Source organism: Silurus meridionalis, chromosome 17 (assembly GCF_014805685.1).
Source record: "Silurus meridionalis isolate SWU-2019-XX chromosome 17, ASM1480568v1, whole genome shotgun sequence".
NCBI lineage: Eukaryota > Metazoa > Chordata > Actinopteri > Siluriformes > Siluridae > Silurus > Silurus meridionalis.
The window spans coordinates 27,848,666-27,874,821 of NC_060900.1; the positions used below are offsets into that span (position 1 = coordinate 27,848,666).

At 39.9% G+C, this 26,156-nt stretch overlaps 2 protein-coding genes across 4 annotated transcripts in view; one reads left to right on the plus strand and one right to left on the minus strand.

The window, feature by feature from the left end:
• ptpn18 (protein tyrosine phosphatase non-receptor type 18) overlaps positions 1-5,798 on the minus strand; it is a 42,370-nt gene extending 36,572 nt beyond the window's left edge. Inside the window, exon 1 of the mRNA XM_046872166.1 lies at positions 5,417-5,798. Coding sequence (XP_046728122.1) covers positions 5,417-5,500 — 84 coding nt within the window. The 5' untranslated portion in view covers positions 5,501-5,798. The remainder of the gene's footprint in view (positions 1-5,416) is intronic.
• Positions 5,799-13,502: 7,704 nt separating this feature from the next.
• gripap1 (GRIP1 associated protein 1) overlaps positions 13,503-26,156 on the plus strand; it is a 71,185-nt gene continuing 58,531 nt past the window's right edge. For all 3 annotated transcript variants that reach the window (XM_046871050.1, XM_046871051.1, XM_046871052.1), the window contains exons 1-6: positions 13,503-13,609; positions 19,478-19,544; positions 21,696-21,757; positions 23,078-23,104; positions 23,824-23,931; positions 24,961-25,117. In XM_046871050.1, coding sequence (XP_046727006.1) covers positions 13,568-13,609; positions 19,478-19,544; positions 21,696-21,757; positions 23,078-23,104; positions 23,824-23,931; positions 24,961-25,117 — 463 coding nt within the window. In that variant the 5' untranslated portion in view covers positions 13,503-13,567. The remainder of the gene's footprint in view (positions 13,610-19,477; positions 19,545-21,695; positions 21,758-23,077; positions 23,105-23,823; positions 23,932-24,960; positions 25,118-26,156) is intronic.

Genomic DNA, 26,156 nt, shown 5'->3' on the forward strand with positions numbered 1-26,156 from the left:
TCCATAAAGTAATCTGCAGAACTCTTCAGCTCGTGCTGACTGAAGAAGAGGAAGTACTGCATCATATACATTTTAACCAGTGGTTGACATAACACAAGTACACATTTAGTACTCATTTGCTTTCATAATAACCTCCACTCTTCTGGGAAGATGTTACAGTAGAGGTCACGAAACTTGGGATCACAGCTCTATAGCAGGAAAAGGTTCGGTTCAAGTAGTTCAAGTGAAGGGAACATTTCATGCTACAGCATCAAAAGACATCCTAAATTTGTGCTAACATTTTGGAGTGTACCTCCAAGTTTGTGCAAACGTTTTGAAGAACCACATATGGGTGGAAAAGTGGTGTCCAAGTATTTTTGAAAATATAGTGTATGAAACAATAATACCATGAATTCACATGGTAACTCCTGCACAATCTTCCAAAACCCAGGAAACAGCTAATTTAATCCAAATTTAACCCAATGAAGGCTGACATTATGATCATGAGCAGGATGTTTGGCTCCATGCAAATGTCCGAATCGTGCAGGAGGACAGTTTCTTCCAGCACTTTTCACGCCAAAGTGTGGTAGAAGAAGCAATAATAATAATAATAAAAATAATAATAATTAAAAGAAGAAGAAGACAAAGAAGAGGAAGGAGAAGAAGAACAGGAATTGGATTTGAAATTGGATTGAAGTTAGAATTTCTGTCGTATCAAACTAAATACTCGGACTAGATGGTTACCATAGATACTGAGAGTCAGTACTGGTATCAGTTCTGTGATGAAAATGGGGAAGGTGTAGACTTTTAATTGGACTCATTTATCATCATCATTATAGATTTATTTAATAACTTTAATGCCGTAATTGGGTGTTATACTTATATACCCCCTGAATATGACGCAAGTTCACTAAATGCCACCATTACACACATACACACACACACACACACACACACACACACACACACACACACACACACACACACACACACTCAGTAACACCTTGGGGCAATTGAGTGTCGATAATCTTCACATGTTTGTGAGGTGTGAAAAAACTGGAGATCCTCTGGTGGAAACCCACGTCGTCTGTCTCTGTGGTGCTTCACAAATTTTCATCATACAGTGTTGTACAGTATTGTATGATGAGAATTTGTGAAGCACCACAGAGACAGAAGACAGCTCAGGACCAAACTAGAGACCCTAAAGCACGGGGGGTCACAGGTGGAAAAACTGCTGTAAAGTAGGAAGAATCAAATCAAAATTCTGAAAAAACAGCACAACAGTACAACTTGCACACAGTTTTTGAAGAAACCCGGCATGTTGGTTGTTCCAAACATCTTAGAGAACTAACCACAGAACTTCTGTGGATGTAGGCTCCTCAAATCCTTCTGTCCTTTCATGTAATCCCAGGAAGACTTAATGATGTTGAGAACAGGATTTTGTGGCCTTCCAGGACTATATGCTCTTTTCTACACTGAAGACAGTTCATTGTCCTTCTGAGGAAGCCACCACCATGCTTCACTGTTGCCTGCAGATACTCATTATTGTATCGTTCAAACAACTTGTCTTCTGCTACAGCAAATAATTCAGATTTTGACCCATCAGTCCAGAGCACCTACTGCCATCTTTCTGTCTCCAGTTCCTCTGTTTTCATGCATAGCCTTGTTTCCATGTCAGAGGTCCCGCTTTCTGGCTGCAATTCTTCCCTGAAGACCACTTCGGTCCAGACTTCTCCAGACAATAGATGGATGTACCCTGGGTACCACTGGTTTTCTCCAGTTCTTTGTTAATGGCACTGGACATCTGATATTCCACACTGCATCTACGCTCCTAAACACCACCCGTTTCTTTGTTCTTATTCAGAAAATCTTGAAGAGCACATGCTAAAACCCCAGTCTGCTTTAAAATCTTTGCCTGGGAGGGTTTATGCTGATGCAGTAGACACCTTGATACCTTGTGTCTTGTTGCTGTGCTCAATCTTTCCATGGTGTATGACCCCAGACATGAACCTCCTCCACATCCTCAATTCAGTAGGAGGGTTGAGTTGTTCCTCACACAAGCTTCATCCACACTACACCGTTTCTGTTTCAGATAATGACTGGCTTTCAACCGACATATAACTCGAATGATCATCAAACTCAAAAAGTGTGCAAAAGTAGCACTTATTGAAGTATTTGGGGGTCAAATTTAGGTTTTTCTTCTGTCTGCTCACTCAGGATTTTTTTAATTGATAGATATAAACAATTAGGATGTACATTTATGAAAGAATTCTCACTTTACAGCATTTCTTTACATCTGGCTAAAACTTTTGAACAATACTAGAGAGATGTTGTGAGGCCACGAATTTACCCTCTGAAGAACTGATGATGTGTGAACGATAAAGTGTTAAGAATAAAAACCTTCCTGTTATCGCCTCCAGCACATTTATACGCTGAGGACGTGCTCCTTTTAACACTTTCCAAAGCAATAGCTCATATAAAATGACGAAAGATCCTTTCTAGCTACACATTTCCGAACAGAACACGTCCTGCTTGCTTTCTGTTTTCTTGTACCATGTTGCTCTCGTACTAGTCCTGATTTTACTCATTTTCTGCTATGGAGTCGTTACCTTACTGTGTTCACCTGTTTGTTGCTCGCTCTTTATTATTGTTTCCACTTCCACCCTGCTGGTTGTGTCTTTTATTATAAAGTCATTCCTGGCTGCATGCGCTACTTCAATTAATGCTGAGCAACACTGATTAAATCCTGTTCTGTATTTACGCAATGCATTTTTCTGCACACACCTACACCGGGTCATGAGCTCGGTAACGAGCTGAACAAGGCGTGGTCCGTGATTCAGTTTACCGGGTATGACACACACACACACACACACACACACACACACACACACACGCCGTCCAGGTGCAGGATTGTCCCCTCACTTCCCATGCTCGTTCCATAAAGTGGCACTTCCTCATAAGCTACACTGAATTATTATCATATATACAGTATATATATGGTATATCATTGATATCACTCTTCCTCTGGTTAATAATGAACTGTTTTATATAGATATATGTACAATAAGGAACTGGTGCATGCTACAGTAAAGCCTTGATAAATAAGATGCACTTCTGCAAAACGCCTTTAGATCCTAATTATGCTTATAATATGAAATGTTTGAGAACACGCATATTTTCTATTTATAATATGTGCATATATTTAAAGTTGTAAAATAAAACTTTTTTAATATAAAAAACCAACAACAACTAAACCCTAAACATGAATGCAAAAAAAATTTAATTAAGACACCGTCCTTGCTTTATTTCCTCGTCCAGAATAAAACCAACATGATGTGTGAATGACAACACCATACCTCTAAACACTATACCTCTGAACACCATACCTCCGAACACCATACCTCTGAACACCATACCTCTGAACACCATACCTCTGAACACCATACTTCTAAACACCATACCTCTAAACACCATACTTCTAAACACTATACCTCTGAACACCATACTTAAACACCATACCTCTAAACACCATACCTCTAAACACTATACCTCCGAACATATACCTCCGAACACCATACCTCTGAACACCATAACTCCGAACACCATAACTCCAACACCTTACCTCTGAACACCATCCTCTGAACACCTTACCTCTGAACACCATACCTCTGAACACCATACCTCTCAACACCATACCTCTCAACACCATACCTCTCAACACCATACCTCTAAACACTATACCTCTGAACACCATACCTCTGAACACCATACCTCTCAACACCATACCTCTCAACACCATACCTCTCAACACCTTACCTCTAAACACTATACCTCTGAACACCATACCTCAGAAGACCATACCTCTCAACACCATACCTCTAAACACTATACCTCTGAACACCTTACCTCTAAACACTATACCTCTGAACACCATACCTCAGAAGACCATACCTCTCAACACCATACCTCTAAACACTATACCTCTGAAACCATACCTCTAAACACTATACCTCTAAACACTATACCTCTGAACACCATACTTCTAAACACTATACCTCTGAACACCATACCTCTAAACACTATACCTCTGAACACCATACCTCCGAACACCATACCTCTGAACACCATACCTCTGAACACCATACCTCTGAACACCATACTTCTAAACACCATACCTCTAAACACCATACTTCTAAACACTATACCTCTGAACACCATACTTCTAAACACCATACCTCTAAACACCATACCTCTAAACACTATACCTCCGAACATATACCTCCGAACACCATACCTCTGAACACCATAACTCCGAACACCATAACTCCGAACACCTTACCTCTGAACACCATCCTCTGAACACCTTACCTCTGAACACCATACCTCTGAACACCATACCTCTCAACACCATACCTCTCAACACCATACCTCTCAACACCATACCTCTAAACACTATACCTCTGAACACCATACCTCTGAACACCATACCTCTCAACACCATACCTCTCAACACCATACCTCTCAACACCTTACCTCTAAACACTATACCTCTGAACACCATACCTCAGAAGACCATACCTCTCAACACCATACCTCTAAACACTATACCTCTGAACACCTTACCTCTAAACACTATACCTCTGAACACCATACCTCAGAAGACCATACCTCTCAACACCATACCTCTAAACACTATACCTCTGAAACCATACCTCTAAACACTATACCTCTAAACACTATACCTCTGAACACCATACTTCTAAACACTATACCTCTGAACACCATACTTCTAAACACCATACCTCTAAACACCATACCTCTAAACACTATACCTCTGAACACCATACTTCTAAACACTATACCTCTGAACACCATACTTCTAAACACCATACCTCTAAACACCATACTTCTAAACACTATACCTCTGAACACCATACTTCAAAACACCATACCTCTAAACACCATACCTCTAAACACTATACCTCCGAACATATACCTCCGAACACCATACCTCTGAACACCATAACTCCGAACACCTTACCTCTGAACACCATCCTCTGAACACCTTACCTCTGAACACCATCCTCTGAACACCTTACCTCTGAACACCATAACTCTGAACACCTTACCTCTGAACACCATAACTCTGAACACCATCCCTCTGAACACCATAACTCTGAACACCTTACCTCTGAACACCATCCCTCTGAACACCATCCCTCTGAACACCTTACCTCTGAACACCATCCCTCTGAACACCATCCCTCTGAACACCATCCCTCTGAGAACCATAACTCTGAACACCATCCCTATGAAGCTCTGTGCAAATGATTTAACTTCATGGCAAAGCAAATTAGGAATCTCACTCATTAAAGCATCATTTGTTATTATAAATAATCTTTAGTTTGATGAGGTTCTGGGAGTTACAGATACTTACAGTGTACTCGGAGTCAATATCAGACTTCCCAGTGCTGCTGTCAGCCCGCACGCGCTCGATGAACTTCAGCAGGTACGCCTCCATGCGTCTTCTTCAAACCTCTTCTTTACTACTGAAATCTATTATTATTTTTATCTAAAAAATAGTTTGTTCAGAAGGAAAACAAAAGGAATCTTCTTTAGATGAACACCCGAGAGAACATCCACATGATCCGTTCACCTGTGCGCGAGCAGATAGAGTCAGGAGGAACTGATCTCTGAGCTTCTCAGCAGCAGCTTCACCCTGAACTCTGAATTTCTATTTAATTTGTATGAATTATGGAGCTCTGGTTCTTCATCCACTCAGCACGGAGCTCACAGAGGGAAGTGATGAACCTCTCAGTGACTGAGATAAAAACCTTATTAGAATAAGTTACACGTTTTAATCTGTCACTATCTGCGTTGCCAGATTGATATCGATCCCTCTCTTCCAGATGTTAGTATATACCAGCGGTGGAACTGTAATCATAAAAACAGGAGACTTCTTCAGGATTCAGGAGATTTATGAGATCTGAGCTTTCACATGTTCAGCATGGGGTTTTATTTCCACAAGTTTAAAATAAAATTGTATCATGTTTATACAGTATATATATATATAAATATATATAGAGAATTTTGACAGCCTTTATATATATATATATATATATATATACAGTACAGACCAAAAGTTTGGACACACCTTCTCATTCAAAGAGTTTTCTTTATTTTCATGACTATGAAAATTGTAGAGTCACACTGAAGGCATCAAGGGCTATTTGAGCAAGAAGGAGAGTGATGGGGTGCTGCGCCAGATGACCTGGCCTCCACAGTCACCGGACCTAAACCCAATCGAGATGGTTTAGGGGTGAGCTGGACCGCAGAGTGAAGGCAAAAGGGCCAACAAGTGCCAAGCATCTCTCGGGGAACTCCTTCAAGACTGTTGGAAGACCATTTCAGGTGACTACCTCTTGAAGCTCATCAAGAGAATGCCAAGAGTGTGCAAAGCAGTAATCAAAGCAAAAGGTGGCTACTTTGAAGAACCTACAATATGACATTTTTCAGTTGTTTCACACTTTTTTGTTATGTATATAATTCTATATATAATTCCACACGTGTTTATTCATAGTTTTGATGCCTTCAGTGTGAATCTACAATTTTCATAGTCATGAAAATAAAGAAAACTCTTTGAATGAGAAGGTGTGTCCAAACTTTTGGTCTGTATTGTATATATATATATTAAGGCTGTCAAAATTCTTATTTATTTTATTTTTTTTATAAAGAATTGTGAGTATATTTTTAGAGCAGCAGCACACCATGGCAAAATCCTTGTACAGGCAACCCATGATACCTCCCAATTAAAATGATTGTGATTCGGTGTATTATTATGAATATTGTTGTGTATATAATGTACATAGATTCCAGTATGAAATCTCACAATCTGGCAACCCTAGCTGCAGCCCATGCCTATGGGTCACACCTCAGTGTGTTATGAAGCCTCACATTACAATACCAGACCTCAGTAATGAAGCTGCAGTGCGCATGAGTGAAACTCTAATAGGAATCATTGTTCAATCTGTGTCTTGTACAAACATCCACATGACATCATCTGACCAGGATGTTTATCAATTAATTGACCTAATAAAGCAAGTGGATGACTGGAATCATCTTTTTACACTCGTATATAAAATATACGATGTGTGTCTGATACAGGATTTAAACTGTTGAGCAGCTTAACTTCTGTATCAGACGCATATAGGAGACATTCATCTCCTAAAACCTGAAAAACCGGTCTCCTCCGTTTCCAGATGTAAATATCAGATTTGCATTCTGTTTTTATTTACATTTTACACGTGTCACAACTTTTCTTTGGAATTCAGGTTGTAAGATAGATCCAAAAATATTAAGTAACATCATCCAATGGTGTTCAAAGAGTCAAGAACGTAAAAATAAAGTATTGATTTGAACTAGGAGACCCCAAACCTGTTTCAGCATGACAATGACCCTGTGCACAAAGCTCCAGCTTCATGAAGATCTGCTTTACATGCGTTGGAAGATCTCCTGCTAAAGAGCTCCAACCCCCAACCACCTACATCAGTACCTGACTTTACGAACACCTTTGTGACTGAATGAATTTCCACAAATCTCCAAAAGAACATTCCAAAATCTAGTGGAACATCTTCCCAGGAGAGTGGAGATTATTATTACAGCAAATGGAGACTTAATGTGGAATGAGATGTTTAAAAAGAATACTTATAATCAGGCGTCCACAAACCTCCTGTTGGATGTGAGCAGGTGGGTTTGCTGAACAATAAATCTATTTCGGTTTTACAGATTTTTTTCAGTGGCTTTGGAGCGTTTCTCAGATCAGAAATGAAATTCTCCAAACGACTTGTTCCACCAGATCCATGTTGTCACTTGTGCTCATCATAAAAACGTTTCTTGTTGCTTTAATCAAATGGCGAACGCTTCAGTACATAAATGTAATGGATTGTGTACGAGTGTCTGCTGTTTCCTACAGGATCAGTCATTTATGTTCATGTTGATCAAAATATATTCTACTGGTTTCACCTGAAACGTTTTTACCCCCAAAACATCTCAGCATCAGTTCATTGTGTACGTCATTGAACGCAAAATAGTTAAACCAGTCGTAAAAATCTGTCAAGCGTCAATTTATTATTATTTTTTTGTAAATGTTTCTTAAACTGATGAATTGTGCAGAAGAATCTTTATTTTTACTAATGAAGGCGAGTGAATGACATCAGATCAACCAATGATCAACCAGATCTCTCCAACAGGTCAAAGGTGAATCTGGTGAAACTTTAACTTGTGCGTGTATACAGACACAAAACACAGAATTACAATTTCTAGAAATGGATAAACAACAAAGAACAAAAAAATGTTTAGATTTGGTGTAAATCTACAACGTGACAGAAAATTGTGGAAAAGTGAATCGATCTTCAGTTCTTGAGGAACAAATGGTAAATATGGTTCTGATCCCGTTATAGCTTTGTGTTCTACTCGTGTCTCAGCCACACATCAGGAAATGAGGACATGGTTGCAAACAAAGTCTTTATTAATAACATTATGATAGAATATGATGAACCTTTGAGTTCCTATCACCTTTTATAACCCCATGATTTAGTGTCCAGTAGCTGGTCAGACTGTGATTGAATTTGGGTGGATGGTGTAATATTTGTTACGTTTGTCAAAAGAAACCACACGAGAAACAGCCGCTGTGTTGCGTAAAAGTGAAAGTAAAATTGCACAAAGATTTCCAGCGTAAACATTTTAAACAGTTTGTTCATCAAGGGCCAGTTTTAGTTTCTCTCAGTTGCTTTAAAGCATTTCTCCAATCAGTATGTAGTCAAAGTAAGTATTAGTGTCCATGAACATCTCATTCCCATCAGAACACCACGTTCTTTTGTCATTGTTCAGAATCGGCACAATGTTCAGTCGTGTTGTCAGTATGACGTTTCACCGTTTCAGTGTTTTATTAAATGAACTACTGAATAAATTACAGTGACTCATAAAGTAGTTTTTCTTCTGTTTGGCATCAGTGAATTTCAGCAGCACACATGTATTTATTTTATTGGATATTTGATTTATTTTAATTGCAAAAGACCAGACAGGATTCACACCTTTACTGTACTGTATTAATGTTCCTTCTTTTCTTTGTTGTTCATCCATTTTCAGAAATTGTAAATCTGTGTTTTGTGTCTGTATACACTCAGAAGGTTCACGAGATTCACCTTTGACCTGTTGTAGAGATCTGGTTGATCATTGGTTGATCTGACGTCGTTCATTAGTAAAAATCAAGATTCTTCTGCACAATTCATCAATTCAACACATTTACAAAATAAAAGTTTAATAATAAATTGACGCTTGACAGATTCTTACGACGTGATGCTGAGATGTTTTGGGGGTTAAAACTATTCAGGTGAAACCAGTAGAATATATTTTGATCAACATGAACATGAACGACTGATACTGTAGGAAACAGCAGACACTCGAACACAAGCCATTAAATGATGTACAAAAGCGTTCACAATTTGATCAAAGTGACAAGAAATGATCTCATGATGTGCACAAGTGACTGAATGATCTGGAGGTTGAACAAGTCGTTTGGAGAATTTCATTTCTGATCTGAGAAACGCTCCAAAGCCACTGAGAAAAACCATAACAATACAATTCACAACATATTTGACTCATTGATCCATAATATATTTAGTGGATTTCAAAAAATTAATTTTTGGAGATTTCATTCAAGTCAAGAAGCTTTTATTGTCATTTCAACTAAATATACCAGACGCAGAAGATACAGAACACAGAGGTAAAGACGAAATAGTAAGTTGTCCCTGCCACATAAAGTGCATCGTCTGCAACGTAGTCCGTTCGTAAGTTTGTGAGGTTGTGAGGTTGTGAGGTTGTGAGGTAGTTAGAAACACTAATATTCAAGACAGAGTACATTACAATAAACATATGATTCCACTTGCAGCTAAATATACCACAACATCCTTAAATGCTCAAATCCTATTGGTCAGAATATGTGCATTATTTTATTCAACACTGGTCCACTAAAAAGATTGGGGACACCTGATCATAAGAATCTGATTCTGCATTCATTTCCCATATGCTGTTTTAACCTCCACTCTTCTGGGAAGATGTTTCACTGGATTTTGTGCAGATTTGTGCTCCTTCAGCCACAAGGATGTGTGAGGTGAAGAGGCCTGTAGTGTATAGTCAGAGCTCTATAGCAGGAGATCTTCCACTCCAACCCATGTGAAGCAGAAATCCATGGAGCTGGCTTTGTGCACAGGGGCATTGTGATGCTGGAACAGGTTCGGGTCTCCTAGTTCCAATAAATGGAATATTTCATGCTCCAACATGCAAAGACGTCCTGTACAATTGAGACGTCTGGAAACGCCAGGTGTCCCAATACTTTTGTCTATATTGTGTAGTTAGATAGATAGCTATAACTCAAAAGATTTTAGACTAAATATTTTGTCTCTTCACCACTAGAGGTCGTCGTCTCCCCCTTGTTGTGTTTCTTTTGTCGTTTAAGTGTCATTGCTGCCATCTGTATGTCATTTCCCCGTGGGCCCTGTTTTCTACTGTCATTGCTTCTTTTGGGGTTTAGTTGACCTACACACAACACTTATTGAACTGCCTTATGGCTGAATGAATCTCCAAAACCTTCACAAATACACTTTAAAATCTAGTGGAACATCTCCTCTAAAGAGTGAAGGTTGGAAGAGCGAATGGGAAATCGGATCTGCAAAAAGAAGCACATACCAGATTTATGGCCAGGTGTCCACATACTTTTGCATATATATATTTGAAAGAACATTCAGTGCTGTTCACGTGTGTGGATTTGACAGAGACGCACTCGGCTTGTGGTTGGGGGAAGTGAGAATGGGACAGCGCATTGAAATGTCTCTCAGAAGACACTTTGGATCAAGGAAGGGGAATTTATCAAGGATTATAAACGATATCAGAATAGAGAAGTGAGCATGGTACAGCGTTTCCCATGAAAACCAGTCTCTCTGTTCACAGAATCGTCTTATATGAGAACTATAATGTTTTGCTCGACATTTTCTCTCATAGAACACGGTTGCTATGGTTACAGCTATTTATTAGCAGAGCATTGACTTGGATCGGTGGTCAAACTGAACACAAACGACCTTTCAGCCAATCGTAATCCACTGTTTGGATTTATTATTAAATAATATATATATATATACAGTACAGACCAAAAGTTTGGACACACCTTCTCATTCAAAGAGTTTTCTTTATTTTCATGACTATGAAAATTGTAGAGTCACACTGAAGGCATCAAGGGCTATTTGACCAAGAAGGAGAGTGATGGGGTGCTGCGCCAGATGACCTGGCCTCCACAGTCACCGGACCTGAACCCAATCGAGATGGTTTAGGGGTGAGCTGGACCGCAGAGTGAAGGCAAAAGGGCCAACAAGTGCCAAGCATCTCTCGGGGAACTCCTTCAAGACTGTTGGAAGACCATTTCAGGTGACTACCTCTTGAAGCTCATCAAGAGAATGCCAAGAGTGTGCAAAGCAGTAATCTAAGCAAAAGGTGGCTACTTTGAAGAACCTACAATATGACATTTTTCAGTTGTTTCACACTTTTTTGTTATGTATATAATTCCATATATAATTCCACACGTGTTAATTCATAGTTTTGATGCCTTCAGTGTGAATCTACAATTTTCATAGTCATGAAAATAAAGAAAACTCTTTGAATGAGAAGGTGTGTCCAAACTTTTGGTCTGTACTGTATATTTATTTCTTCATCATGGCACCTGTTAGCGGGTGGATGTGTTTATCAGGCAGCAGGTGAACACTTTGCCCTGAAAGTTGATGTTAGAAGCAGGAAACATGGGCGTTAGGATTTGGGCGAGTTTGATAAAATTGTGACGTCTAGACGTCTGGGTCAGAGCATCTCCAAAACTGCAGCTCTTGTGGATGTTCCTGGTCTGCAGTAGTCAGATTTTATCAAAAGTTCTCCAAGGAAGGAACAGTGGTGAACCGGCGACAGAGTCGTGGGGGACGAGGATCATTGATTCACGTGGGGAGCGAAGTCTGGTCCGTGTGGTCCGATCCAACAGACGAGCTCCTGTAACTCAGAAGTTCATGCTGTTAATGTTTGATAGGTCACGACTGTGTAAAGCTGTCCATAAAGATCTCCTTTACATGGGGTGGAGTGGAAGATCTCCTTCTATATGGCTTCAAGCCCATTAAACACCTCTGGAAAGAATCTTTCACACCGACTGCACCCTCAGACCTCCACACCTCACCTACATCAGTTCCTGACTTTACTAACACACACATCCTTTGTGGCTGAATGAATTCCCGCAAATGTCTACAAATACACTCCAAAATCTAGTGGACCCTCTTCCCAGAAGAATGGAGGTTATTATAACAGTAAATGGTTATTATAGTGTGGTATCAGATGTTCAAAAAGGAGCACATATCAGTGGTCAGGTTTCCACACACTTCTGTCCATACAGTGTATTTAAAGAGCAAAAGGAAAACAGGACATTTTCACGTTAGTAACGTTTTGTTTACAGACGGTGTAGAAGGAACAAAGTGTTCAGTTATGTTTTATGCAAAAAAGCAAGCAAATGAGTTCAGGCTGCCAGAAGGTGACCGATGTGGTACAAAATGTGTGAAGTCAATTATGTGTGTGTGTGTGTGTGTGTGTGTGTGTGTGTGTGTGTGTGTGTGTGTGTGTGTGTATAGTGTTTACTTGTGTATCTTATATATCTTGTGTTTTGGTTTGACTAACACACACACATATAAACACACAAACACACACACACACACACACACACACACACACACACACACACACACACACACACACACACACACACTCAGACGTTCCAACTTTATTTAAAGTTAGATAAAGAATAGACATTTTATGACACATATGGACAAATGTCACATGAGAACTACCCGTTCACTCTAACTCAGGCCATGACTTATATATTTTTTATATTAATTAAAAATTTAATGAAACAAAAGGTCGAACAATGACAATGACTCAAAACTAGAAATGAGGACAAAAAGATATGGACAATTATTAAGGCAATTTCTGGACAGTTTTTTTGGTTTCCTTTGTTGGAAAAATTGTTTAGTATAGAATATTGATAATGCTAATGTCTATACTAGTGTCATTATAGTGTTGGCCACTAGAGGACGCCATTGTCTAATAAAGTGGATCTCCTCTCTGTCTGTAAATTATGTTATTGTTGCCGCCTGTGTCTCATTCACTACGTTTATTTACATTTATTTCCAGGATGTTTCTTTAAATCTTTTTTTGTCTTGATAATATAAAAAATACTGGTACCGGTAGCGATATCGCCGATACCGGTTTTAAACGGAATTGGTATCGCACATCCCTATCTTGAAGCTTCTCTCTGTTACTCTCAAACACCCCTAATACTGTCGAACCGAGTGTCCGAGTCCCAAACGGCGTTCTATGCAGCACAGAGTGCACTAGGGAACGCGTCGAAATCACCGCAGTAGTGTATCTTGATAGTGCACACAGATAGGAAGTGTGCAGTGATTTGGGATTGGGCCGGTAGAGTTTCTATTTTCCGTGCGCTTGGGCGAAGATGGCGCAGGCTCTGTCAGAAGAGGAGTTTCACCGAATGCAGGTAAGAGATGTATTTTTTAATCCAATTTAACATGTCAGAATATTGCGTTTTGGAGTTCAAACCCATCGCAGTGTTTTAGAAAAATAAAGGCCAGAAGATCATGAGCTCAATCCGGCAGCTCGGGTCCTGCTGAGCGCCTCTGTGGTGACTGAGGGAGGAGGCAGGCACCCTGCTAACAGCGGTTAGCATTTAGGCTAACGGGTTAGCCTGCTAGCTAACTGCTATCGGCTTTTTTGAGGTAACTTCTGTGAGATCCGGAGGTTTGGAAACTACTGAAAGCATGTTCTCCTGGTTTTTACGTGGTCATTGTTATATATAATTTATTGAGGTAGTTTGTAATCGGTTAGCATACTCTCAGGCTAGTCAGGCTTCAGCCCTTTCTCAGTGCACCTAACAGCTGTTTACAGATGTTCCTACAGCAGAAGGAGGATCACATGACTCCAGGAGGGCCTCAGGTGGATTTATTAGTGTTTCTGTGCGACACCGAGAAACCTGCTTTTGCATGAATCTGTCTCCTGCTTGCATTGTTGACTCTCCAGTGTGGAACCTGAGGTGAAGTCTGATAAGGCAGTGTCTGGTTTCCATCGTCTCAAGGTTTCATAACTGAGAAGGTTCCATTACGCTCATAAAAGTGACTCGGCAAACAAGCCGGCTTTGTCAGAGAGATTCAAACACCCAGCAGGAGGTCATGGGTTCCAAACATCTGACAGGAGGTCATGGTTTCCAAACATCTGACATGAGGTCTTGTGCTCCAAACATCTGACAGGAGGTCTTGTGTTCCAAACATCTGACAGGGGGTCTTGTGTTTCCAACATCTGACAGGAGGTAATGGTTTCCTAACATCTGACATGAGGTCTTGTGTTCCAAACATCTGACAGGAGGTCTTGTGTTCCAAACATCTGACAGGAGGTCTTGTGTTCCAAACATCTGACAGGAGGTCTTGTGTTCCCAACATCTGACAGGAGGTCTTGTGTTCCCAACATCTGACAGGAGGTCTTGTGTTCCCAACATCTGACAGGAGGTCATGGTTTCCAAACATCTGACATGAGGTCTTGTGTTCCAAACATCTGACATGAGGTCTTGTGTTCCAAACATCTGACAGGAGGTCTTGTGTTCCAAACATCCGACAGCAGGTCTTGTGTTCCAAACATCTGACAGGAGGTCATGGTTTCCAAACATCTGACAGGAGGTCTTGGGTTTCTAAACATCTTCTCAGGAGGTCACTGGTTCTAAGTAGGGCTGCACGATTCTTGCTAAAATGTGAATCACAATTTTTCTCCATGGGAATTGAGATCACGATTCTCTCACACGATTCTCATGTTTTCAACCAAAACATTTATTGCACTCAAGTAAAAACAGTGCTACACAGGATTTTCAGTTATAATAAAGTGCTGGTTTTAAACGTAACAAAAAATAGTCTATTTCTCTTGTTTTAGACCCCTTAAGGTGAGTAACTTTAAAGCTGTTAAACACAAACAATAAAATGTTAACATTGATAAATAAAAATAATTAAAATAAATAGCACCTGCGCTTTTTGTAAACTCCAACAGGCCAACCTTAAAACTTAAACTTTAAAGGTTCTTGGCCAAGAACACTAAGCGATCAACACTTTGAGGCTTCAGGGAGGAACGCAGACATGTTACAATGTTCCCCCCTGTGCTGAAAACCCTTTCTGATGGGGAACTTGTGGCAGTAATACAGAGGTATTTCCTTGCCAGCACAGACAGTCTTGGATATTGTTCCTTGTGTTCCCTCCACCAGACTAAGGGGTCGTTTTCGCTCTCTATGTTTCTGGTGACCAGATACGAGACTAGCTCCATGTCAACATCATTCTCTTGAGACGAAGCATCAGATGGTGCTGCTGCCTCATTGCTCTTTGCTGCTTTAAAAAAACTGCCTAAGGTCTTTCTCTTCTTTTCTCCGGAGGGCAGCGCAGGCTGGGCACTGGGGGCAGCCGCAGTTGTGGGGGAACTTTGCTGGAAAAAAGAAAAGATCACCTAAAAATCTTAACACTACACTTGCTAAAAAAGTAATATCTCAGCAGTTAAAAAATTAAGCTGGGTTTAGCTAAATCCAATTTCAAAATTATTTGCAACTGTAAATAATGTAGCCTAAATGTAAATGTCCTACTCTGTGGGACTATAGTGTATCCTTAATCATGTAAAGGTATACAGTACTTACCATAGCAATGCTAGTCATCTCATTCTTCAGCCTGGCCTTGACGCTGGCTTTGTTGTCCTCGCTGACATAGTCCAGTTTAAACCGTGGATCTAAAACCGTGGCTATATCTAGCAGCTCCTGAGTGTTTGGATCACTATACTTTTCTTAAAGGTAATGCAAGATTTTTGATTTAATTGATTGTGTGAGATCAGGATCATCTTCCTTCACTGCCATTATTGTCTCAAAGAGGTGGAGGACTGGCTTGACTGAAGAGATGCTAATATACTGCTCTCCCGAAAGAGCATCAGTAAAGTCTGCCAGTGGGGTTAGTGTCTTGTTGATCACTTCAAGGACCTCGATGTCCTGCCAGGTTGGTGTCAGATGTCTAGCCTTTCGGTTAGATGAGAGAACATGTCCAATGGCAGCTTGCTGTTCAAGGATCCTCTGCACCATAGCATGCCGGGATCCCCATCTTGTTGGGCACTCAGTTTTAAGCTGGATAAACTTAATTGTGTGTGCTCATTAAAAAAGATTTTTAAAATTATCTAAATTTAAAAAAGGCACAGATTAAAATGTAGAAACACAGCATAATCCTCAATGTTTAATTAACTCTGTGTATTAAAATGGACACATTTATACTTTTATTTTAATGCTTGTGTATATTACCACATGTGTTGTGTTTTTCATAGGTCATTATTTAATAAAAAAAAACATAAAGGACATATTTTTCATATCTGAATGAATAGGTATAATATATAATACACAGCTCACCTATAGCCAGATGTAACCTATGGCCAAAACACTGAAGCCTTGTCCAATTGTTCAGAGAGGCTGCTTTTACAATGTTAGATCCATTGTCCGTGGTAATGCATACCATTTTTTCCTCCTCCAAACTCCAGGAGTTGAGACTCTCCTTTAGTCCTTTTGCCAGTTCCTCGCCGGTGTGATCAGCAGGGAAGAACATCGTCTGTAGACAGCGGCTTTTCATGTTGAAGTCACTTGTTATAAAATGCACTGTCAAACTTAAATAAGGCTCCATAGTTCGACTTGACCATAAGTCTGATGTAGCCGCGAAGTAATTTGCATTTTGCAGTTCTTTCTCGACTGTCATGCGACACTGAGTATATAGACCTGGCAACGCAACGGATGAAAAATAGTTGCGAGAGGGCAGACAGTAGCGCTTGTCTAAAGTCTTTATCATTGCTTTAAATCCCTCGTTTTCAACAGTGTTTATAGGAGCCATGTCTTTAGCTAGGTGATAAGCGATGGCGTTTATGTCTTTGTGCCACTGGGAACTTGAGGGGTATGGGGATGCACCGTGTAATGTCTGAGTTATTGAAGTTTGTGTGGTCTGGCGGCTGGTATTTTTTGGTGTGACTCCCTTGTCTTTCATGGCTAACTCTGACTGTATTTTGTGGTGACGTCTGAGGTGGTTGTAGAGATTGGTGGTGTTACCTTGCGGGGCTGCCACAATGCCAAAGCACTGCATACAGATTACGACTCGTTGCGCATCATCGTCAGGTTTAAACCCGAAAAAATTCCACACGGTGCAATGTGCTCCTTTTTTCGTTTTCCGTTTTTCGTCATCTTTTCCTCTCTTTTGAATGAAACCAATGTTACCGCTCTAAATCCACCAAGTTATGTTACCGCTCTAAATCCACCAATGTATTCGGGTCTGCCGCTTTGATACACGTCACGTGAGTGACAGCAGAACGCCGCAATTAAGGACGAGTGAGGAGAGAAACGATCGGGTCTGATTGGTGAATAAATAGGGTTTGGTTTTACACAGTGTGAGTAAGTTTGACTGATATAGCATCTTAGATTGTTGTAAGTAAATACGTGAACATGTGAATGCAGCATCTGAATACAGGGAAATACTATATATGCACGTGAATCGCCGTCATTTAAAAAGAAGATCGAATGTATGTATGAATCGAGATCGTGATCCATTTTTCGATTAATCGTGCAGCCCTAGTTCCAAGCAACAGGTCACGGTCTCCAGACACCACAGCTTCATCTACCTGTGGAACATGGAGTTGTGGTTTAAGTGCGAGTCGACTCATTGAGCTGTTTCGTCTGTGAAGCTTGAGAGTCGAGTCGAGTTGAGTATGCGAGTCGAGTCGAGTATGCGAGTCGACTCTTTCAGCAGCCTCTTCTAGGCGAGTCCTATGTTGTTTGTACTGTTTTTTATTTTTGGGCAGATGTTTTCATCACTTAAGGTTGTTCTTTATCTTGAGTAATTGAGACGTGTATTTGAGTTCACAGTCACGTGTAGGAGTAGACGAGATGCCTGTGAGATCAGACTCACTGAAAAGAGCAGGAACTCACATGACTTTGGAGAAGACTGTAGATCATCAGTTGATCACCGTTTCAGAAAAGGTTTATTTGCTCTTTAGGGCAGAATGTCCGTCACACGCAGGGCAGAGTCAGTGACTGACATGACTTTATAGTGTTATACTGAAATCCATAAACATTAATATACAAATATAACATTTATAAACGGCTTTGTTTATTTTGTATTTTCTTGTCATTTCACTACTTAATTAGGGCCGTGTTCTCAGAACTGAAGTCACTTTCAGTAGGGAGGATCACCGTATACTTTTTCTGTCCTGCTTTCAATCATAGAGTCAAAAAGAGTCATAGAGTCATGGTTCGTTACTGAGCTGCTGAACTACAGACCAGGTTCTTATCTCTGTGCATGTATCTTCTGTACTACAGCGTTTCTTTTTCCATATGTTCTGTTCAGTTCTATGTGTCTAAGTGCTGATAACCCATGGCTCTTCAAGTAGATGACTCCTGGACAGATCTCGACAGATTAATCGGTTTTCCTGATTAATCGGTACCGATATTTTTTTTAATATTTATTAATTGCAGGAACTATCGACTATCGGCAAAAATCCATACCGATAGTTTTTCTGGGTTGCGTCCGTTGCTGGAGCGGCTGAAAAGGTCCTCTGTCATTACGAGAGCGGCCTCTAGAGGGCGATTCACTGACGGCACGTTCTGTTTGTTTTTACACTTGAGACTGTGCGCTGCATGGAGAGCGCTATATATTTATTTATAATTTATATTTATAAATTAGTATATTTATATTTATTCAGGACTTCCACATTATTTAGTACTGTTTTTTTAATTTAATTTTAATTGTTATTTTTGTTATAAAATTTTGTCATTTTGTTACATGGAGTGTAATGTTTTTTTAATTTTTTATCGCGTATCCATTTTACAAACTATCGGTAAATTAATCGTTTATCGTACGATCCATCATGGATATCGGTATCAGTAAAATCGGTCAACCTCTTCTTCTGAACCAGGGCACATCTTCAGGCTCTAAGCCTATATAGTAGATTGCTGGAGTTCACGAGCGCACTGGATCTTCATTAATTTATGAAATAAAAAAATGCACAACACGTGGAGCATGCTCTGCCGTGGCTAAATAAATAATTAATTGCATAGGTAACTAGTTTTATGTATCTCGTTCCATGTTTATTTATTGTTCAGTCCCAATGTAAGGATCAAACCTTAGGAATTCCTTTGAGTTTTCCTGTAAGGATCAAACCTTTGAGTTTTACACCAGAGTTACGTTAAAAACATTCCCCCAATGCGGAAACGATGTAGGTGAAATGACTTAACACATTCCCTGCAGTCAATCTGGTTCCACTTCCTTATAATACATGATATATTTATTTTCTCTCCCCTTCATTTTAGGCTCAGCTTCTGGAGCTGCGAACGCAGAACTACCAGCTCTCAGATGACCTGCGAAAGAACACTGCAGGTAAACAACACCTGTGCACATGGAACTCCTTTAGTGAGTACTTTGTGCTACCTCTCTTTGCCAAGATAACAGCTCCTGAGTGTTCTCCTCTAATGAATGCCTGATGAGATTGGAGAATACATGGCATAGGGATCGGAGAACATTCCACCATGAAGAATCTCTGCTAATTCTGAGGTTCACATTGGTGGACTATTGGGTTTTCTATCGAGTTTAAGTCAGTGGACTGGGATATCCGGGGCAGGAGCTTGATTCTGTAGTCAGTAAACCAAAGATCTAACCATGGCCCATTTGAAGCTTTCAGGTAGAAGCAGTCAGGTGTTTGTTTAAAATCTGAATCCATGATGCCACAAATCCAGGTGAAGAGTGTCCAGGTTCTCAAGTAGAATAATTGCTTTAAAACAAACAAGAGCCACCACCATATTCAATCACAGGCATGATGTAGTTTTCCACATGGCTGCCTCTCTGTAAGCATCAAACCCATCCATGCTGTTTATTACCCAAAAGCTCTCGTTTCATTTGACTGTTAAACCCGATCCCCTTTCCGGTAGTGTTTAGCAAGATAAGGAGTAGGATTGCAATACTGGAAAATTTCCATGGGAATGAACTGGAAATGTACGGATTAAAAAATAAATTCAAACAACCAGTTAAAACAATACAATTTCAGTTGAATTTCTACCTGCAGATTCATCAATCACATGCACACAGCGCACTTACTGCAGGGTTACTGAGACCACGCCCCCTACAGGCACTGTGCATTTCTTTATCACACATCATTTAATGCTGCAGCTATCGATTATTATTAGCATTCTACCGAATATTCCATCTAGTATTTGGATAAGTACTTATTGTTTATTAAACAGCAATATTAAATATACAAGAGAAAATAAGACGGGTCTCTTAAAATGGACAAGGTATGTTGAACTTACAGGAATATCTGTGAAAACTAAACCCTTTTAGTGAATTTAATATTACATTAAAATGTAAATACAAATATTTATAAATACAAAAATACGATTATAAAAATTTAATTTTAAGAGACTTAAAAACAGGTGAATGCACTGTAGGGTGTTTGTTTTAGTTTGAAATTATCCCAAACTATCAAACTTTGTGTTTCTGCAGCGTCTTCACCTGTCCATAGCGCTCCAGAGTTGATCAGATGTGGCAGTAATAACGGTCCGTGGGGAAACACAATGCTTCGTGTGTAGTTGTATGCACTAACTGAAGCTGTAAATAATTTGCCTTAATGCTTAATTTTAATTACTCGAGTTACTCGAGGAATCTTTTCAGCCCTAGATCATTTCTTTAATCCTGCACACAAAATGTCAGAAATATAAAACTTCCTTGTGCTGTGTGTAAGCTTTTGTGCAACAAAATTATACTAACAGTTAAATCAAAGTTGAACGTCTTTTTTTTCCTCAAATCTGTATTAGTTTGCATGCATGTCTGCTTATAACCAAACAAATTTTGCCCACTTGAACAATCCTCATCACGGCGCATTGAGACAATATAGACGTCCACTTCCAGGTTGTTTCCCTGATGGTGGACATGTGTATTTGCAAGGCTTTGGTTCTTTTATTAAAGCTGTTTCCTATTATGTGAAGCTGAACAAAATGTAGCTGTGTATGACAGGTGTATTTCTTGGACCCATTTTGGTGAAAGACTACAGGAATCTGGTCTATGTGTTACCTCATATTTCTGCCCCTATAAAACAGGAAGTCATGGTGTCCTGTTCCTAGTTATCCAGGTGTACTAATAATGTCAAATATCAATGGGAATATACTTCGAATTTGTTCTACTCATATGAATTTATAGGGGTGCCAAAACTTTTGTGGCACATACTTTATACGTTTAATAAAAAACATTTTTTGCAGAAGGTTAAACAAAAAAAAGAGGTTACACCCTTCTTTGCTCATGTTTTCATGTTTCTTTGCCTGAGTCTCAAAACTTACAGAGGACACTATAGAACTCATAATGAGAAAAGCCATGTTTGATCCCAATACTCAGGCTAATACTTCACCTACAGGCACAAGGCTCTCCTCATGTTCACTCCACCGTGAGAAAGCACTCCACATTCCTGTGTTTATCCTTATAAAACGTGAGCGTATTTACCTTCCGAAATAACCTTCGATTACCGCTCGTTCTCCTCTGTAGAGCTCACCAACGTCCGCCAGAAGACCTTGACCTTGGAGAAAGATTACCTCAAAGCACAAAAGGTACACGTTTGAATTTCTAGTTCCTGATTTCTTCCTCCATATTCACCTCGAGTCACAGCATCTTTAATCCTTAACTTGTATACACTATGTGGACAAAAGTATTAGGACACCTGACCTTTGACCCTCCCATGGTTTTTCTCCAAACTGTTCTCACAAATAATCTATGGATGTGCTACCATGACATTTTCCCTTTACTTAAACAAGGAGACCCAAACCTGTTCCAGCATGACCGTGCCCCTGCTCCTTTCAGATAACATCATGTAGGGTTTGGAGTGGAAGATCTCCAGCTATAGAGCTCATATTAAACATGAATAAATTGTGACTGTAAAATGCTGATTGCACCAAAGGTCTCCTCACCTCACCTACATCAGTACCTGACTTTACTAACACACATCCTCGTGGCTGAGCGAGCAACTCTCCACAAGCACACGCCAAAATCTGGTGAAACATCTTCCCAGAGGAGTAGAGCTTTTTTATAAGAGCAAATGGAGACTGATTGTGGAACGGGGTGTTCAAAATGTCTTATGGTCAGGTGTCTGCAAACTTTTGTCCATTATAGTGATGATTATGTTGCTCATTTGCAGTTAAATAGTGAAGTCAGCGCTTTTCACAACAGATATTGTCTCAAAGCAGCTTTACAGAATTTTAAGAATGAAGGTGAACGATGGGTGTTTATCCCTGATGAGCAGCCGTGGAGACTGTGACAAGGAAAATCTCTTTTAGATCTTATGAGGAAGAAACCTTGAGATATCAAGAGTGTGATTATAGTGTTTAAAACAACACAAACACCGGAGAGTGAGAACTAACATGAGCACCGAAAAATCGTATTTTTTTCATTAATAATAATATTAAAATGTAAAATGGAGACGGAGTGTTTTATCTCAACAGATTGGCACGATTTATTATTTTTTTATATATGAATTGATTTTTGATTGTTGTCTTGATTTATAACAGTTCTAACAAATAATCTAATCATTAGCAGTAAAACATTAATGTCAGAACATAATATTTATTCCAGCTGCCTGATTACTAGAAATTTGTTTTAGGATCATGTTTATTATCTGATCTGTTGTATGCCTGCATGAATGTCAGTTTCTTCCAGGTTCTGGACATTGCTGGAAAAAGGAAAGCAAATCTTTTTAAAGTCTGTTAAAATCGTGCTTTTTCGGGGCTAAGCAGCTGCTGCAAACGGGTGGAAGGAAGTCATTTACTGCTGGGATTAGCATTAACACAATCTCCCTCTGGACATCTCCAGAACTGGTTTCTTTCTTTAAGACAAACCTTCCTAGATCTGATTGTTTTTTTTTCCCCTTTCCCCAGGCACTTAATAAGAGCAAGAAAGCGCAGGTAAGTTTGCTTCAATCAGATTAATCTTGGTGTATGTATGATATAAATACCAAGTAACTTACTGCATGTCTTTCATAATGATGAATGGAAATTGTCGCATTAATAATATTTTCATAGGGCCTTTAATATTGTTTTACTTTATTTGGACAAAAGTTTGTGGACACCTGAGCATGCAATTACTTTGTGCTTTTTTTTGAACATCCCGTACCCCCATTAGTGTTTATAATAACCTCCACTCTTCTGGGGAGATGTGAAGAGTCCACTAGATTTTGGAGTGTGCTTGTGGAGATTCATTCAGCCACAAGGATGGGTGTTGGTTAAGTCAGGTACTGATGTAGGTGAGGTGAGAAAGCCTGGGGTGCAGTCATTGGTCACATTCATGTTTGATTGGGTTGAGGGTCAGAGCTCTGTAGCAGGTGATCTTCCACTTCAACTCATGTAAAGCATATCTTTGTGCAGCTGGAACATGTTTGGGTCTTCTAGTTAAAGTGAAGTTAGGAGAAGAACCACATATTGGTGAAAAAGTCAGGTGTCCATATAGTGTTGAGTATGAAAGTGCAAAATCCCTTTCTTTGTTTAAAAACACTTTTCTGTAGTTTCCCATTCAAAATCAAAAAGTCTTGACAGGTTTGTTGTGTCTCAGATCTGTCCATATGTCCTTTGCATCGTCGCGTGCTGTTGGTGTGGATTGTTCTAACACTTATTGTTTGTATCTGCAGGAGGTCGATGCGTTACTGAGTGAAAATGAGATGCTTCAGGGAAAACTGCACAGCCAGGAGGATGATTTCAGACTGCAGAACAGCACTCTCATGCAAGAGCTGTCCAAGGTACTGAGCCAAACACATAAACTCTCTCTCTCTCACTCATACTCACACACACACACACACACACACACACACACACACACACACATACACACACACGCACACACTCTCTCTCACACACACACACACACACGTGAACACACACACACACACACACACACACACACACACACACACAGAATCAGTATTTGGATCAGCACCTGAGGGTGCGAGTGTAATTTTATTTTGTATTGATTCAGTTAAATGCTAATGCTTATGTTTATTCCGGTTAGAGATCCATGCTTTGCTTAATTCCTTTGCTTATTCAAAGTCTCAAACAAAAAGAAAAGTGATGCACTTATTCAGATGGAGCAAAAGTTTTTCACTAAAATTTTAGAAACAATAAACAATTTTAGAAAAATAGTTTGCAAGCTAAAGCTGTTACGACTACATTTTATGAGTTTTAGATTCCTCTCACTATAATGCTAATATGATGTATTCTAATACACATTATATAGACAAAAGTAATCAGACTTCTCCAGCCACATGTGGGTCTTTACTTAAACTAGAAGACCCAAACCTGTTCCAGAATGACAATACCCCCTGTGCACAAAGCCAGCTTCATGTAGACATGCTTTACATAGGTTCTAGTGAAAGATCTCCTGCTGTAGAGCTCCAACCCTTTTAAACATAAATAAATGTGAACGCTGACTGCACCCCAGAACCTCCTCACCTTCTCACCTACATCACTACCTGACTTTACTAACACACTTGTAGATAAATGAATCTCAGCAAATTTCCACAAGCACAGGGATTTAGTGGAACATCTTTCCAGAAGAGTGGAGCTTATTTTATGAGTGAATGGAGACTAAATGTGGAATGAGATGTTCAAAAAGAAGCAGTTATGGTCAGGTGTCCACAAATTTTTGTTTCTAACATCTTTAAAATGACTGCAAACAAGGGTGGCTGTCATTTTAACAAAAATAATATAATCAATATAATCTGTACTCTGATTGGTTATCTGTGTCTGAATGTTCAGTTTTGTGTGTGTAGTTATGTTCCCAGATTGAGCAGTTGGAAACTGAGAATCAGGGCTTGAGAGAGGGGAGGGGCCTCCAAGTTGATGCTCCGAGCCCTGTATCCGGCCCAACGGATGGAGAGCTTCTGCGCCTACAAGCTGAAAACTCCGCCCTGCAGAAAAAACTGGCAGGTCAGATGACCAATGAATGCAGCCTGTAGCCTGTAGAAATGTCCTGATGCTATTGGCCGTGTTTTATATTTACTTTATATTGACTTAAAACTAATTTTTGCCAACTAAGATGAAGACTTCACACAGATTATGACCTGTAATATACAGTATCCCACAAAAGTGAGTACACCTCTCACATTTCAGCAACCATTCATCATGTTCATGTTCTTGTCTGCTTGTCAGAACCATACAAATGTGTGTATCTTGTATTAGAGCAGTTAAAATGTGGTGCTTTGAGTCCAATTCTCTCATACTGACCACTGGATGTTCTACATGGACCTCATGGTAAAGAGTCTCTGAGGATTTGAGAATTAGGATTGTTGCTCTCCACAAAGATGCAGAGGCTGTAAGAAGATCAGTATCACCCTTAACTGAGTTACAGTACAGTGGTCAGGGTCATACAGAGGTTCTCTGAGACGGATTCCATTCAGAACAGATCTCACAAGGGTCCATCAGAGAAGTCGAGTCCTCGTGCTGTGCGTCAGCTGCAGAAGCTGCTTTAAAAAACAGACGCATGACTGCTGCAGTGTTGCTTAAGAAGCTGCAGAAGCAGAAGGTCAGTGCGCCATACGCCACACACTAAAACAGTTTGCTGAAGACGACCTGTTCAAGAGCATGAATTACTGGAACCATGTCCTGTGGTCTGATTAGGTTAAGATAAACATGTTTGGCTCAGATGATGTCCAGCATGTGTGGTGACCCCCTGGTGAGGAGCACCAAAAAAATTGTGTGTTGCCTACAGTCAAGCATGGTGGTGGCAGCATCATGGTCTGGGGCTGCTTGAGAGCTGCTGGTACTGAGGAGCTGCGGTTCATTGAAAAACATTTACTGTGACATTTTGAAGCAGAACATGATGAAGTCACTTCAGAAACTGGGCCGAACAGCAGTTTTCCAACATAATAACGACCCCAAACACACCACTAAGATGAAAACTGCCTTGCTGAGGAAGCTGAATGTGAAGGTGATGGAGTGGCCAAGTATATCTCCAGATCTGAACTCT